At 46.8% G+C, this 18,012-nt stretch overlaps 1 protein-coding gene across 1 annotated transcript in view; it reads left to right on the forward strand.

Moving 5' to 3' along the window:
• Positions 1–18,012, forward strand: part of LOC115082090 (myosin-10-like) — a gene marked incomplete at its 5' end in the record, with an annotated part of 159,599 nt that overhangs the window by 77,060 nt on the left and 64,527 nt on the right. Inside the window, 1 exon segment of the mRNA XM_029586357.1 lies at positions 85–237. Within this exon segment, the coding sequence (XP_029442217.1) occupies positions 85–237 (153 nt within the window).

The following is an 18,012-nucleotide window of genomic DNA, read 5'->3' on the forward strand; positions in this document are numbered from 1 at the left end:
TAAGTTCCAGCACATGGACCAGGAAAGGGAAATGGAGACTGGAATGTACCAATTAATTATTTACAAATATTGTTTCTATAACAGGAGCTTCTGCAGGAAGAGACCAGACAGAAGCTAAACATGAGCAGCAGAATCCGGCAGTTGGAGGAAGAGAAGAACAATCTTCAGGAGCAGCAGGAAGAGGAGGAGGAAGCTAGAAAAAACTTGGAGAAACAGATCGCCACCTTACAGGCACAAGTAAGACCTGACTGGCAAACAGTAGAGCATCTTGGCCTAGTTGATAAGCAGTGCTCTTTTAAAACAATATACTGTACTAGGTGGTTCTTTTTAAAGATAACTGTACTCACCTATGCTCTTTCAAAGTATACACAACAATGTAATTTAAATATTTTACTGTTTAGTCTTCAACATTTTTTTAAATTCTTTCATCAGCTCCTCAGCAGTTTTCCTGGGAGCAGCTGTTTTGAACATGGGTTATGGTTTTGCCAAGCTTACTTGATCAGATTGGTCCATGCTAGTGGTAATGTCAAAAAATCAGCACATGCGCTGCATGAGTTAAATTTGATGCTTTTCTAGGGTTGTGTTGCCATGGGCTTTTGTGTACAGCTACTCGGTGTTCTTGCCTCCTACCACTCTTCAATACTTTAAATTCTGTCCTAGTCATAACAGAGGAATTCCTGTGGCTGAAAGGCATTTATTTCTCTAGAACACTGGTTCCCAAATCTGTCCTGGGGGACCTGCAACCAGTCAGGGTTTCAGGATATCCACAATGAATATGCCTCCAGTGCATGTAGATCTATCTCATGCATATTCATTGTGGATATCCTGAAAACCTGACTGGCTGGGGGTCTCCCAGGACAGGTTTGGGAACCACTGCTCTAGAATCTGGCACAAGAGTTCTTAGCTAATCAAGTGTTGCTGTTGCATGATGAGTGAGGCCCTTTCTTCCCGTATTTTTCTTTGGAGTGCTCGAAACTACTTCTACAGCATCTTAGCAGGCCCTGGGAGCATTGCACTGAACCATGGAACTGGCGGTAGGAGTATCAGTTTTTTTTTTTCCAATATAATTTTTATTCAAAACACATTGATTATAAGCCATAATACAATAACATGTATATAGTTAGAGAACTGCGCAAGTATCAGTTTTATTGGTATTAATTAACATGTGTTCTTAAATATACTGCACAGGACACAGAAGAATACATTTTAATCCCTTAATAGTAAAATGTTTGTTCAGCCAAATTGAAAGTGTAGGTACAAATTTGACCTTTTATTTATTTATTTATTTATTTGTTAACTTTTTATTTATTTATTAACTTTTTATTTACCGACAATCGTGGAACACATCATGCCGGTTTACAGAGAACTCAGGCGGGAAATACAATAAAACAATATAACAATATAACATTAAAAAACAGAAACAAAAATCAGAATACAAAATGAACCAAAGGAGCAATAACTAAAGAGGGGGAGGGAGAGGTGGGGGAGGATAGGCAGGGGGGCAGGGCAAGGGGAGGGAGGGAGGGTAGGGTTTGTTTTTTTTTTAGCATAATTTTAGCATAATTGTAGATCCTTTTGGATCTACAATTATGCTAAAACATTTAGAGCATTCAAATCACAGGCTGGAATTCTATAAGAAATTATAATATTTAGATTGTTTGCCTTTAAAATAGAGTACACAATAGAAAATGCCAAGATAACTAGTACTTCAGTGTTTTGAGCTTATGTAAATTATTTTAAGGTATAGAAAGGAGGATGTTGCAAATTTAGGAGACTATAAAATTCAGGACTTCCAGAGTAGCATTCTCAAATGCAGGACACCAGCGGCAAGATGATCTCTTGAATGTTCCGTGCAGGGAAGAGGGCTTTAGTTTTATTAAGACCTGGGGAATATTTTGGGGAATGGGCAGCCTATTTCAATGGGATGAGCTCCTCCTCAACTAGAATGGAATCCAGTTGCTAGCACTAACTGAAAAAGGAGAAAGTATTTGGGGTTTTTTATTAATATTTTATTGGATTTTAACAAAATACATTGAAAATATCCATAAAAGCCAAACATATTGGAATTTAAGCAAAACTAAAACATTATCCATATTCACCAAAAACATTCCACTAGACTAGTCCCCAAATCTTTGGGAGGTTTATCAGGCAAAACTGAAAAAGGTTAAAAAGAAATCTGTAACAATTACAGCAATGAGAGAGAAACTAAATATTGTATATACTTTACACAGCAATCATATTATATTACTCATTGTCACATCCCCTGATCCACTAGAAATGTCTCAAGGTGGGAAGGATCTTGAAATATAACCTTGTTCTTCCGATACGTAACAAGATATTTGCAGGGGAATTTTAAGAAAAATACTGCCCCCAGTGATAAAATTCTTGGCTTTAATAACAAAAATTGTTTCCTCCTCAACTGGGTGCTTCTAGCAACGTCGGGAAATATTTGCATTTTTTGACCACAAAGAACAGAACATCTTGATTTTTAAAATATTTGACGCACTAAGTTTTTCTTGTTCACTACAAAATGATACTAGGACCGTAGCTCTGGTGGGTATATCATCAATGGAAGCCTCCAAAAAAAGAGGTCAAATTAGGACTATCCCCTTGCAATATGTCCAACTCTTTTTCCCATCTTTCTGACCTAATCGTAGACTTGGAATATAATACATTTTAGAAATCATTTTTTACAGAAGAAATAGATAAGACTTCACCAAGATATTTTTTTAATAATTTAGTATCTGATAACCTTGAAACAGGAAAATTTAGGAAACGAAGAAAGTTTTTTAAAATAGATCTTTGGGGGGGGAAAGCAGACAGTTGCTGAGGAGTGCATGATTCGTCATGCGGTCTCTTCAAAGGATACTATTAAGGAAATTAGCATATCCTGAAAAAGTAGTGTTTGTATGCAAATGTCAGGAGTTTAAAGACTGAAAGAAAATGTATTGTACTAAAAATTCATACAGACATACTAGGCATCTGCGACCTGGTGAATAAAGGTTAACCAGTAGGGACAGAGTACAAAATATATTGAAATAACAGAGCAGTTGTGAGGTGACACCATATGTTAAGGATGGCATAGTCCGGTCTTGGGGGAATTCTGCACTACTGCAGAGCGCAGAATTTGCGCAGAATTCCCCCTCTGCGCAGAATTGCCATTTTCCTCGCAGAATTTGGCAATTCTCACAGAAAATAGCAGAGGAGACCTTAGCATGCTGCGAACAGAGCGTGTGAAGATGAAGGCCCCGGCGCGCCGCGCAACACGCTCCACTCGTGGCGAAGATGGAAGTCCCCGGCACATCATTCGCAGCGAAAATGAAAGCCCCCAGTGCCGCGGGACGTGTGCCGTTCGCCGCAAAAATTAAGGCCCCCATGTGCCGCGAACGGAGTGTGTTCCGCTCGCAGCAAAGATGAAGGTCCCGGTGAGGGTGAATGTGTGTGTGTGTGTGAGGGGTGTGAGAGAGGAGGGGAAAGAGTGGGAAGAGGAGGGTGTGAGAGAGCAGGGAAGGGGTAATTGAATGTGGGTGCCAGAGAAAGGGAGCCTATATGAGGAGATTGTGAAGGAACATGTATGTGTGTGAGAGATTGGGAGCTAGTTTGTATGAAAAAGGGACCATGTGTGTGAGGGTACTAGCCTTTGTGAGAGAGTGCCTGTGTGAAGGAATGCGTGAGAGAGAGACATAGGTAGTCTGTGCGAGGGTGTATGTGAGAGAAAGGGAGCTTGTGTGCATTTGTATGCAAGAGAGAGAGACCCTGTATAAGGGGATGTGTGTGTGTGCAAGAGAGTGAGGGAAGTCTGTATGAGGGGGTGTGTATGTGTACTAGAGAGAGGCTGCATGTGTGTCAGAGAGAGAGGGACAGAGGGAGCCTGTGTGAGGGGCAGTACTGAGAATGGGGTCAAACTCTGGGACTGGCGATAGAGTGGAAGGGGTTGAGCCTAGAAGTGGAGGGAAGAGATACTGGCAGGTGGAGGAGTTGGGGCCTGAGAGGACAAAGTGGCCAGGGGAGTAGGGAGAGCGAGTGGAAGGGACACTCTTACAGTGAATTTCTAGAAAAATTCTGCTCAAAATATTTAAAATTCTACATCTCTAAGTAATAACTTTTTTCTGTATTAATTTAAAATATAATTACTTAGACTGTCATGTAAATTATTTTGACCAATATAAAGCTTGCAGAATTTTAAGTTTTTATGCGCATAATTTTTAATTTTTTTTTGCCAGAATTTCGCCAAAATTAATAGTCAAAAAGGATAACAGGAAACAGACTGAACTCCAAAATTTCTATGAATAGAAATTCCATGCATGCTGAGGGGAGTGTTTAGCAGTGGTGTACATTACAGCCACCTGACCAGAATGGTGAAACACTGAAATGCTAAGACTAGACAGGGTGGTAAAAATGGAAACGCCCAATAATAGATTTTATTTATCCCAATATCAATTGGCTGAATATTTCATTAGGGCATGCTAGGGAGTTTAAGTTCTGAATATCATAAGTGACCATATCTTGAAGCAGTTGGTCCAAAATCAGTGAGAGGAGGGAGCTACTTTAGATCTATTTAACAGTGGAACACAGGACCCAGGTGTAAGAGGTAACAGTAGTGGGGTTGCTTATCAGTACTTTGGTACAAAAAAGGTGATCTAAATATAAATTAACATAGTGATCGTATTGCAATCACATTTTATATAGTCACTGGAGAGAGAACATTTAAGATTCTTCCACTGTTGGACCTTCATGGAAAATGGGCTCAGTGCTCACACAACTTTCAGTTGAATGAGCTTTCTCTTTCTCGCCCTTGAATGATCATCTGTCCTGAAGTGTCTGCTCTTTAAAAGATTTTTTTAAATCATTTTTTAATATGTAAGTAACATTTTTCAAGTGCACCGTTCTCCATCTTAGTCTAACATATTGTCACATAGAGCTTGTATCAAAATTTTGAAAAAAATGACACTTAAATCTTATTATAGACATGGAATCCCAACACAGTCCGTGTTTCAGAAGGACTTCCTGCATCAGGGGATAAGCTTTTTTCAATTAGTGTTTCTAAAAAACAGCCATTGCTTAAAAATGCTTCCAGCCCATCTTTGCACACTATGTAACTATGTAACTACTGGTGATTGGTCAATGCTCCCATCTGTTAAAAATAGTAAACCACAAAGTTCATTGCATAACCTGTCATAACTTGATACATATTCATAGTCCATTGGTTGAATAAATATTATTGAACACTCTCACATCAATGAATACCACTCTACTTCCTTCATTCCCATAGGTCGAACAGTATTCAATTTATTTATCCATTATGTAGAATGTATTCCCTGTTACCACCTCAAAGAAATTTGCACCTCATCCACTACTAACCACTTCAAATATGCATAATTGTGATCCTCATCAACACAACGTTGTACCTATCGTGATGCAGCTTTATGCTCATTCAGAAGTATCTTTGTCATTCGCATGGTATGCCCTGTGTACACTAGCGTACATGGGCGAATTATAGCATACACTACCAATGAGGATAAACAATCAGTCCTGTGCCTTAGCAGAACCTTTAGCAATCTGTGAGATACCTCCCACACGGTGCCTATTACTGCCTGTTGATAAGCACATGCCCCGCAGGAAGTGTGACCCATTGGTTGTCGTATCTTTGTTTCAGGTTCCAATAACACTGCTTGTGTAACACATTCCTTGATTATTACTAACACATTATTACCTTCACATTATTAACACTATCATTTACTATACAAATCACATTTAATCGGACTCAATCTTGTAACCTTGTAAATAAGTTGCTGTAAGTTAAATCCCCCTCTTCTCACCTCCAAGTCCCAGTTATTTATTTCCCTGTTTTATTGTAACTGTCACTCTCCTTACAATGCTCTTGTTAAAGTTGTTTGAGTTATCTCTTATCTTGCACACTTTGTTAAATGTAAACTGGTTTGATGTGATCCATGTCATGAAAGCCGGTATAGTAAAAATAATAAATAAATAAAATAAATTATTTTGTTATGGGTATATGCAAAGCACTGCAATTCTTTTAATACTTCATGTATTTTTAATATGTTTAACTCTTGATTATTTTAATAATGTCACGAGATGTTTGAATACCGTAACACACATTCAGTGTGATTCCTCCTGCTGAGAGTTATATGATAATAATTATCTGTTCACATTCCATGCCCTTTTGTATGCTTTTTTAATGCATGGTATAGGATACCTTCGCTGTAAAAGCCTTTCTTTAAGAAACTGTGCTTGTATCTTAAATTCATAATCAATAAAGCAAAGACGCTGAATCCTTAGGAATTGACTTGTTTTAAGTCTTAATGAACGCAGGTGAAAACTACTAAAATTTAGCAAATTGTGTTCTGTTGGCTTCTGGAAAATAGTCCTAAATTTATCACTATCCCTACTGATGTTGATGTCCAAAAATAGTAAAGTGGTCTGATTGTGTTCCATAGTAAATTTCAGATTACTAGCCAACATGTTAATCCATTAAAAAAAAAAAAAAAAATCCACTAATTCCTGTAAAGGTTCTCCCAAATGACATCTATGTATTTCTCCACCATCTTATGTTTTTAAACCGATCTTATTAATAGAGATGCTCTTTTTTGAAGGTGGAAACATATGTTGGCCATATATGTGGGAATTGTTTAAAAACACTATCATGGAAGCCCAGATAAAATCTATTCCCTAAGTTAATATGTCAATGAAAACCAAACTACTGCTAGCATGGCTAAATGATGCTTTGAAAGATGTTGTTAAAGCCAAAAAGCAGCTTTTAAATAATGGAAAGCAGGTCTAAATGAGAGAGCATGAGCACTAGTAAATTAGATGTAAATCATTAAGACAGACCAAGAGATTTTTTTTATATATAACTATAGGAAAAAAAGTTTAAAAAACAAGAATATACTTTGAATTAAGAAAACCAGTAGAAAGCATGATAATCTAGACTTAATTCATTTGCATGCAATATTATCAAGATGTGTAAAAAAAAAAAAAATCTCAAGTCTTAATCAAAACTTTCCATATGCAAACATTTAGAAATATATTCTAGCATACAAAGCAGTATACAGAGTATTCAGAATTAATACTTATCAGGCTTAGAATGATTACAAACTGAAGTGCAAGGAAAGAGACAATTTCATAAGAAATGATACATGGTAGAAACCATAATGATGGAATCCACTGTTATCATGTAAACAATCGGTAGCTAAGAAGTTACCAATACCACAATCATCCTAATTAAAGACCCATTTGCCAGGTATATAATTTTGTAAGAATAGGACCAGTGATTCTTGAGAGATAATGTATTGAAATTGTTTCCCATGGACAGATTACAGACTTTGCCCTCCATAAATTACTCACCAATTATGAAAGGGTACATAAGACGTCTTGCCCCCATCCCTTCCAAGAACGGACTTTCACAAGGTGTACTTCAGATCGATTTATCCATTTAGAAATGAAAAGGAGTTAGGAGACACGCACACACATACTTGACTATCTAATAAGCCCAAACCCACCTTTTATTAAGAAAATCTTTCAACTGACCTGACTTACAAAATATATATGTATTTCTTCCAATTTTAATATTCATTTACTTGGAAAACACAGAAGAAAGTGAGAAGAAACTTACTTCTTACCTGCTAATTTTCGTTCCTGTAGTACCAAGGATCAGTCCAGACGGGTTATGTCCCCCGTCCAGCAGATGGAGTCAGACAAGGCTTCGAAGGGTGCTGCTATAAGAACATGTGCACCCTCACTAGGAGCTCAGTATAGAGAATATCAAAGCCAAAAAGAAAAAAACGCATCAAGGCTGGATCAAGTGTAACTTACATGAAACAAATTCCAACTGAGGCAATGAAAGCCATAGAACTGAAACTTGCAGAGCAAAACCAACCAACAGGCTCGTGAGTTGAACTAATCTCCAGAAGACGAGCATAAACCATAACGACAAACAGCGTGCGGTGAGTGGATCGAGCAGGGAAGGAAGTACCCCAGAAGAGAGAACCCCATAATCGAGAGGTGGGCGTCTGGACTGATCCTTGGTACTACAGGATCGAAAATTAGCAGGTAAGAAGTAATTTTCTTTTCCCTGTACGTACCAGGATCAGTCCAGACGGTGGGATGTACCAAAGCTTCCCTACACCGGGTGGGCCCTTGAAAGCCCTGCTCGAATGACTTGGTCGCCAAAACATCCAGAGGCCGACGATGACGGCAAATGCAAACGGTAATGCCGAGCGAAGGTATGCAGAGACTTCCAGGTCGCCGCACGGCAGATCTCCTGGGAGGAGACGGACTGTACTTCAGCCCAGGATGCTGCCTGAGAACGGAGAGAGTGTGCCTTGATCCCCCGAGGAGGATGCCTACCCGCATCTAGGTATGCTGTAACTATGGCTTCCTTAAGCCATCTTGCAATTGTCGTCTTCGAAGCTTGGGAACCCTTCCTTGGTCCCGACCACAATACAAACAAGTGGTCAGAGACTCGAAATTCATTTGTGACCTCCAAATAGCGAAGAAGAACATGCTTGACATCCAGAGAACAAAGGTGACCCAATTCCCCCACCGGGAAGGCTGGAAGCTCGACCGTCTGATTCAGGTGGAAAGACGAGACGACTTTGGGTAGAAAGGAGGGCACTGTGTGTAGCGAAACCCCGGAGTCTGTGAACCGGAGATAGGGTTCTCTGCAGGAAAGCGCTTGAAGTTCCGAGATGCGGCGAGCGGAACTTATGGCCACCAGGAAGACAGTCTTGAGCGTGATATCCTTAATGGTGGCGTTTCGTTGGGGCTCGAAGGGGGGGCCCCGCCAGGGACCTGAGTACCAAGTTAAAGCTCCAGGAAGGGAACGGATCCCTGACCGGAGGCCGCAAATGTTTCGCCCTTTTAAGGAAACGGGCGATATCCGGCTGTCCCAAGAGAGATGAATGAGTAGCGTACTGAAGAAGCGAGCCCAGGGCAGTGACCTGAACTCTCAAGGAATTGTAGGAGAGTCCTTTATCCAAACTGTCTTGAAGGAATGCCAGAATCTGAGGGATGGAGGCCCTTGAGGTATGGGTATCATGCGCTGTGCACCAACCCTCAAAGACCTTCCAGACCCGCACATAGGTAGCCGACGTCGAGGTTTTCCGTGCCCTGAGGAGAGTTGAGACTACTGCATCGGGGTATCCTTTGCGGCGGAGGCGGCACCATTCAAAAGCCAGGCCGCAAGACAGAAGCGTTCTGCCTGGTCAAAAAATACCGGTCCCTGATGAAGCAATCGCGGAAGATGGTCCAACCGTATCAGGCCATCCACTGCCAGATGGAGGAGATCTTCAAACCAAGGACGCCATGGCCACTCGGGGGCCTCCAGAATGACGGGCCCCCGATGAAGTTCTGTTCTCCGAAGGACCTTGCCCACTAGGGGCCAGGGGGGAAAAACGTAGAGTAGAAAATGGTCCGGCCAGGGGAGCACTAGAGCGTCCACTCCTTCCGCACCGCGCTCTCGCCGGCAGTTGAAGAACCGAGTTGCTTTGGTGTTGAGGGAAGTCGCCATGAGGTCCAGACGTGGCATCCCCCAGCGATGACGAAGGAGATGCATGGCTTCGGAGAGGGACCACTCCCCGGGGTCCAGTTGCTGACGACTCACGTAGTCTGCCTGAATGTTGTCTACGCCCACGATGTGCGACGCTGCCAGGCGCGCTAGATGCTTCTCTGCCCACGACGTTAGGAAGGTGGCTTCGCGCGCCATGTGCCGGCTCTTTGTGCCTCCTTGGCAATTGATATATGCTACGGTCGTCGAGTTGTCCGATAGGACCCTCACCACTCGATTCCGTAGCAAGGGTAAGAAGTGCATGAGGGCCAGACGCACCGCCCTTGATTCCAGGCGATTTATCGGCCAAGCCGCTTGTTCCTTTGTCCACAGCCTCTGTGCTGAACTCCGGTGGCATACTGACCCCCCAGCCGGACAGGCTGGCATCGGTGGTGATCACCACCCAATCCGGTGTCTCTAGAGATACCCCTTGGGCCTGATGACGCGGCTCCAGCCACCAATGCAGGCTGTCCTTGACAGACAGAGGAAGCGGAAGCACCCACTGGTAATCCTGAGAGACTGGTTTCCAACGAGAGAGAAGGGACGCTTGCAGGGGGCGGAAGTGTGCAAAGGCCCATGGGACAAGATCGATCGTGGAGGCCATGGACCCCAGGACCTGCAGATAGTCCCAAGACGTGGGATCCGGTAACACAGAAAAACGCTGTACTTGGTCCCAGAGTGATTGAGCCTTGTCCGGACGTAGAAAGACCTTGCCCTGAAGCGTGTCGAAGTGCGCTCCCAAAAAATCCAAGTTTTGCGAAGGGGTGAGAGAGCTCTTGGCAAAATTCACCACCCAGCCCAGGGACCGTAGAAGGTGAACCACCCTGGAGACCGCCGACTGGCCCTGTGAGAAGGACTTCGCCCGGATGAGCCAGTCGTCCAGGTAGGGATGAACTAGGACCCCCTCCCGCCTCAGAGTAGCTGCAACCACCACCATGATTTTCGTGAATGTCTGCGGGGCGGTCGCTAGACCGAAGGGGAGAGCTTGGAACTGATAGTGCCGGTTCAAGATCTTGAAGCGGAGAAACCTGTAATGTGCCTTCAGAATGGGGATGTGGAGATAAGCCTCCGTCAGGTCGAGGGAGGCAAGGAATTCCCTTTGATGTACCGCAGCAATCACGGAGCGCAGGGTCTCCATGCGGAAACGGAGGACCCTTAGGGACTTGTTGATCTCCTTGAGATCCAGAATTGGGCGGAAGGAGCCATCCTTCTTGGGCACGACGAAGTAAACGGAATAATGGCCCGAGCCCACCTTTCCGAAGGGGATGGGCGCAATGGCCCCAAGGCTCAGGAGCCTGTCCAAGGTCTGTTGCACCGCCAGTCTCTTGAGGCTCGATCTGCAAGGCGAGAAGAGAAACCTGTCCCTCGGGTGGCGGGCAAACTCCAAACGTAGCCGTTCTTTAAGATGTCTAGGACCCACTGGTCCAAAGTGATGCGAGCCCACTCCTCGTAAAAGTGAAAAATTCGTCCTCCGATCCGCGGCATCGAGGAGTGGGCAGGCACGGCATTATTGAGTGGGCTTGGACGAGGCCCCCTGATCGTCCCTTCCCGAGCGGGCCTGGGACCGCGAAAGGGACGGGGCCAGGACTGTGATCTGGAAGACGGGGTCCGGGGCCCCTGCTTCTAGTAGCTGCGGTAGCAACTCTGCGCCCGGGAGCGGGATCTGGAAGGAGTAAAAGTCCTGAAATTCCACTGTCTGTCCTCTGGCAGCTTGTGGACTGAGTTCTCCCCCAGAGATTTGATGATCTGGTCGAGGTCTTCACTGAAGAGGAACTTGCCCTTGAAAGGAAGAGACCCAAGACTGGACTTGGAGGAGGTATCCGCCGACCGGTTGCGAAGCCATAGGAGGCGGCATGCTGAAACTGCGGAGACCATGGATCGCGCCAGGACACGGAACAAATCATACAAGGCTCTAGCCGGTCCGCCTGTCTTGCTTCCTCGGCTGGCAAATCCTGGGAAGTCAGTAGCTGTTGAACCCAGCGGAGGCTTACTGTCTGCACCAGGGAGCTGCAGATAGTGGCGCGCATCCCCAAAGCCGAGACCTCAAATACCCGCCTGAGGTAGACTTCCAGTTTCCTATCCTGAGTATCACGCAGGGCTGTGCCACCCGTCACTGGTATGGTCATCATCTTGTCACCGCCGACACCGCCGAGTCCACCCTCGGGACCTTAATCAACTCCAGGAAATCCTCCGGGAGCGGATACAGTTTGTCCATGGCGCGTCCGACCCTAAGGGATGTCTCGGGAGTATCCCACTCCCGAGCTAACAATTGTAGAAAGGTGGGATGAGTGGGAAAAGGCCGGGAGCGAGGACGCAGACCGGCTAAGAGCAGGTCCCCCTTCCTGGCCGAAGAGGTGACAACTGGGACCGGGGGCGCTGGCAGCTCTGGTGGAGGGTCGAGGTCCAACTCCTGGAGGATCTGCGGGATAAGGTCCTCAAGCTCCTCCTTCCGAAAGATGCGTAGGACCCGCGGGTCATTGCACTCCAGTTGTGTCTCCGAGGTCGGGTCATCTGGAGGATACGGGGGATTCCCCCCCCCCCAGGATCCGGGGCAGATCACCCCCCCCCCCCCAGCGAGAGGGGCGCGAAGTGGACCCAGGAAGCCCCGTGGGAGGGCTCCGCGCCCCCCCCCCCCCCCCCCACTGAGCCCGGGGTCCCCTGCAGAGCCTGGGCACCTTGGGGGGAGGCGGGCCCGGGCTGGGCGCCCTAGGAACCTCCAGGCGCTGTAAATAAGCATTGTGCATCAGCACAATGAACTCCGGGGAAAAAAGGTGGGGGGACCCCGGGGTGGGGGGGGGGGGGAGATGGGTGACACATCCGGGGGACCCTGGGGTCCCAATCGGAGCGAGAATCGGTGGGCCTCCCCCATCAGAGTCCTCTCTTTCCTCCCCTGATGGCTGCTGTGGAGGATCGGAAGAAATCAAAATGGCTGCCGTTCCCGCCGATAGCGGCGAAGGGGCCAGCCCCCGGAGCGAGCTGAGCCGCGGCGAGAAGAGTGGTCCAGCAGCCCAGAGGTGCCCTCCCCACCAGGGAGGCACCCGGAACAGACCCCCTCCCGAGAGAGCCTCAACCCCAGCTCGCCGCAGGCAGAGCAGCAGGACGGCCGCAGCATGCAGACAGGCAGCCCGGGGAGGGGGAGGGACAAGCCGCAGGGGGGGCCGGAGAGGAGCGAAAATGCCGCGGGAGAACGGGGAAGCACTCCTACACTCCCCCGGGTGCCCTCGGAACAGCAGGGGAATGCCTCTCCCTGCTGCAGCGGCCCCGGGGAATGAAACATTGCGGGGCTGCGGGGCAACCTGCGGCAGCGGGGGGGGAAGAGGCTGGCACCACCAGCTTTCCCCCAACAGGAGCAACTACAGCTGAAAAAGAAAACTTTACAAGGAAACAAAAATCAACACTTACCCCAGAGAGAGGGAGAGGGAGGGAGAGACTGAAAGCAGCCCTGCCTGCAAGCTCTGTGAGAGGAACTGTCCACCTTCCTCTTACTTTTTTTTTTTTCCAACAAAAACTTTCTGACAGCTCTAACTTTTACAAAACACCTTGAGCCAGCCTGAGGATAACAAACCAAATGAAAGAAAAAGAAAGATCCTTCATGGAGGGGAAGCACCAGGTTCCCTTACTCACATCTGCTGGAGTCAGAGATATACTGAGCTCCTAGTGAGGGTGCACATGTTCTTATAGCAGCACCCTTCGAAGCCTTGTCTGCCTCCATCCGCTGGACGGGGGACATAACCCACCATCTGGACTGATCCTGGTACGTACAGGAAACTGCCATATAGGTAGAAGTAGTTGTCTGTGTGTTGTCTTAACATAAAAGAACCATACCTCATGGACAAGAAAAGAAACCTTTTAATAACATAAAAGAAATTAAAGTTCCTGTTTGTACCACAGATCAGCCTAGACAAGTGGGTTAATGCATCCCTAACAACAGATGGAGGCAAAGAACAAAACTTTGAGGCACTGCTACATAACTGAGAGTGCCACCTGCAGTGCTCAGTATTTCTCTGTCTCAGCAGATGGTAGAGGTGCAAACCTGCAGTCTGGACTTTATTTAAAAAATATATAGCAGTTTCTTAACTTCTTGGAAGAAGAGAATAAAGAGGAGGCTCCCCGAGGTGTTAGGTTCCTTTGTGAGCCATCCATTGGGTAGAGCAGGGCGAGCGGGGCATTGGTAATCCCTGTTCTGCCTCGGCCCTCTTCTTCCAGAGGGAGGGAAAGCCAGGGGTCCTGGTTCTTATGCCCTCTGAGGTCTCTCGCCCTCAGCTAGCAGCCAGGAGCAATGAGAAGCAAGGAAGTATTCTTTTTTGTTACTTTTCCCTTTGGTTGCTGCTCTGTTAAGTAGTTTAAAAAAAAAAAGGCTGGGATGGCTTGGGTAGCTTTACTCCCACCAGTGATCGTGGCAGGGGGTGAGAGGGAATTTCACCAAGTCAGCAGTATCAGGAGGAGCGATGATGGAGCGAACAGCTATTAGGCTATTTTTAGCGCCAGCCACAGGAGCACACCTTCCACTCAGCAAGGGAAAGTGTGCAGGGCCGATTCTTGGAGGCGATCGCGCCTCAATAAGTTCTCCTTGTATGCTGTCTGTGCCACTGGAGGGAAAGGGTCCTCCGTGGAAGGCACACTTAACAAGTGCTGCACCCAGCCATCTGATCCTGTTCAGGACCGAGGGGGGGGGGGGGGGGGGGGGGGGGGTCAGAGAGGATGGTGGCCATAGTGGATAACACATTGAAATCATCAGTTCAGTGTGCTGCGGCAGTCAAAAAAGCAAACCATGTTGGGAATTATTAGAAAGGGAATGGTGAATAAAACGAAAATGTCATAATGCCTCTGTAGCGCTCCATGGTGAGACCGCACCTTGAATATTGTGTACAATTCTGGTCACCGCATCTCAAAAAAGTTGTTATTGCGATGGAGAAGGTACAGAGAAGGGCTACCAAAATGATAAAGGGAATGGAACAGCTCCCCTATGAGGAAAGACTAAAGAGGTTAGGACTTTTCACCTTGGAGAAGAGACGGCTGACGGGGGATATGATAGAGATGTTTAAAATCATGAGAGGTCTAGAACGGGTAGATGTGAATCGGTTATTTACTCTTTGGATAGTAGAAAGACTAGGGGGCACTCCATGAAGTTAGCATGGGGCACATTTAAAACTAATCGGAGAAAGTTCTTTTTCACTCAATGCACAATTAAATTCTGGAATTTGTTGCCAGAGTATGTGGTTAGTGCAGTTAGTATAGCTGTGTTTAAAAAAGGATTGGATAAGTTCTTGGAGGAGAAGTCCATTACCTGCTATTAAGTTCACTTAGAGAATAGCCACTGCCATTAGCAATGGTAACATGGAATAGACTTAGTTTTTGAGTACTTGCCAGGTTCTTATGGCCTGGATTGGCCACTGTTGGAAACAGGATGCTGGGCTTGATGGACCCTTATTCTGACCCAGTATGTCTGCTTGTAGAGCAGCAACTAGTGAGTTACTCTCCCTTTTGCCTCTGTCCGATATTTGTCACTGGCCGCAGCAGCATAGCACCTCCTACTCAGCGCGGGAGAGTGTGCAGGGCCTGTAGTTTAAAGCTATCATGCCCCAGTAAGGCCTCGTAGTGTGCTGTGCTGCGGGAGGCACGGAGGCCATAAGCTGCGCCCGTCCGTCTGATCCCGTCCAGGAGGTCCCAGGGGGGGATTGAAGGGGATGGTGGCCATGTTGACTGCACAGGGAGCAGTAGCTAGGGAGTTACTCTCCCTTCCCCCTCCGTCCTATTTTTGGTGCCAACCATGGTGACAGCACAGCGTCATCCGCTCAGCACAGGAACGTGGCAGGGCCTGTGGCTTGAGGTGTTCACACCTCAATAAGGTCTCATGATGAGCTGTCTGTGCCTCCTGTGGGAGAGGAACCTCTGTGGGAGGCATGGTTATCAAGCGGCGCACCTGGGCGTCTGGTTTCATTCTGGAGGGGTCAGAAGGGATGGGTGGACATTTTGAATGCCTGTGGAGCATCAGCTTGGAAGTTACTCTTCCCTCGTTCCCAGACCCCAGTGAAGTTTCATGCTAGGGAGGACTTGAAGGAACCAGAGGTCCTCAGTGGGCAAGGAATCCATTGAGTCTGAGGAGTTTTCCTCAAATTTTGCCCTTTTGCTCTATAGAAGTTTTAGTGCATAGAAGGAAGCATCAAATAAATGAGCAGCCTCACAGGGGTCCCATATCTCAGCTAAGATGCCAAAAGCAGACACGTCCACATAATCTGGGTGGATTCCTTGGATGTCTCGAGCTGGGACACCCGTCTGGTTCGTTTTTGGAGACTTTGGTTGTTTCCGGTGGGGATGGTCCCCAAGGGAGTCTGTCTCCAGGAGGGCCCACGAGAGGGGCCACAAGACCATCCAGGCATTGTTTCCTGCGGGAGTACCAGCTGGGGATGGTCCTGATACAGATGACATCCCTAATAAAGAGCTACTTCTTATCATTCCCCTTGTTCTAGGGGTACTGGGGACTGGAGTCATGCGTGAGAACCTGGGCAAGGAAGCCTATTCTGGAGGGCTCAAAGAAATGGAAGAAGCTCATTGCCCTTGAATGGGCTTCTTCTGAGGCTGGTCTGAAGGTGGCTATGACCTTAGCAAGCCGGTTTCCCTGGCTGGAGGAGTCCTTGGAACTCGGGAAGTTTTCCGAAGATGGATGTGGTGTGCCAGGGTCCAAGAGGGCAACCATTCTGGAGACAGGGCAACAGCACTGTAGGGTGTTCAGGATCAGGAGTTGGAGGTCCTTTTGAGGAGACTGTTTAGGGTATCAACCTTGTGTTTTCGGCCTGCAATTTGTGTTAGCTGAACGTGCAGACAACTAGGTTTAAGCACGTGTGCCCTGTGGGGCAGATGTCCTGTATGTTTTGGTGCGGCCGTCAGCCAGAAATATGGTTTCCATTATGGCGGCTCGGAGGATCCTGCGGATTTGTGGTTTTGAATGCAGCTTGGTAATCTCTCCTTCAAGGACAACCTGGTGGATCTGTGGTCTAAGATGCAGCTGTGTAATCTTCTTTTAAGGGAAGCAGCAGTTTGGTGTGATTCCAAAGGGAATAGATTGCTAGAGGACTAGGAGATTGTCAAGCAGACATTTCCACCACTGGTCCAGGTTAGAGACGTGTGGTGTTTTTAGGTCTGTCAGGTGGGCAGCAGTCCTTTCAAGGTTTCTAATTTTGGGTCCTTCCCTTAGGTTGGAGACAGTGCTGCACACATTCACAAAGGTAATGATAGTGGCAGAGACGGTCATGAAGGAAGGTATCCTGGTGCACCCATACCTGGACAATTGGCTGGTATGGGCGAAGTCGGAAGTGAAGTGTTGGCGTTCAGTCCAGTGGGCCCTGCAACTCCTGGATTTGTTGGACTGGGTGATGAATCTGGCAAAGAGTCATTTGAAGCCGGCCCAGTCATTGGAATATCTGGGTGCACGTTCAGATACCCAGTTAGGGAAGGTGTTTTTGACTATGGAAAGGGTAGTCAAGTTGCAGAGTCAGATCCTTCAGCTGCTTTCTGTCGATTCTCAGGGTCTGGAATGACTTGCAGGTCCTGGATTCCATTGCTTCTATGCTGGAATTGTTTCCATGGGCCTTTGCTCACATGCGTCCTCTGCAGAGGAGACTCTTATCCTGTTGGAATCCACTTTCAAAGGAATTTCACCTTCCTTTGCCATTGCCAGAGGAGACCAGGTCGTCTTTCAATGTGGCGGTCTCAGCACAATCTGGTGAAAGGAATGGATCTGGAAGTGCCAGACTGTGTGGTGGTGACCACAAATGTCAACCTCTCTGGTTGGGCGATTTGTCAAGGAAAATCAGCACAGGGTCAGTAGTTGTAAAGGAGGTAACAGGTCCATCAGTCGGCTGAAAACCAGGGCAGTGTGCGAAGCCTGGTTGGCATTTCTTCCACTCATTCAGGCCAAGTCAGTACAAGTGTTCTCGGACGATGTGACGACAGTGGTATACATCAAGCATCAGGGCGGATCGAAGAGTCGTCTAGTAGCACTGGTGGTGCAAGAACTGGTTGTTTGCGCAGAGAAACATCTGGTAAGAATAGCTGCTTCCCATTGGCTAGTGGACAACATTCAGGTGGACTTCCTCAGCAGACAGCATCAGGATCTGGGAGAGTGGAAATTGTTTGAGGCTTTCACCTTGATTCAGGCCAGGTGGGGGCAGACCAACAGTGGACCTTATGGCAACTCCAGGAAATGTGAAGATGGATCGATTTTTCAGTGGAAGAGGGAGGTCGAATCAGAGTGCATCGACACTCTCATTCAACCATGGCAGACACGCTATATGTGTTTCAAATGTGGCTTCTCACAGGTCGAGTGCCGCGGTGCTTCAAGCTTCACCCAGACAGGATAATTCTGGTGGCATCTGAGTGGTCGTGCTGGCCGTGGTTTCCAGATCTTTTTCGTCTAGCAGTGGACGGTACCATCTGTCAGGGTTGTC

Source organism: Rhinatrema bivittatum, unplaced genomic scaffold (assembly GCF_901001135.1).
Source record: "Rhinatrema bivittatum unplaced genomic scaffold, aRhiBiv1.1, whole genome shotgun sequence".
In the NCBI taxonomy this organism is placed as follows: domain Eukaryota; kingdom Metazoa; phylum Chordata; class Amphibia; order Gymnophiona; family Rhinatrematidae; genus Rhinatrema; species Rhinatrema bivittatum.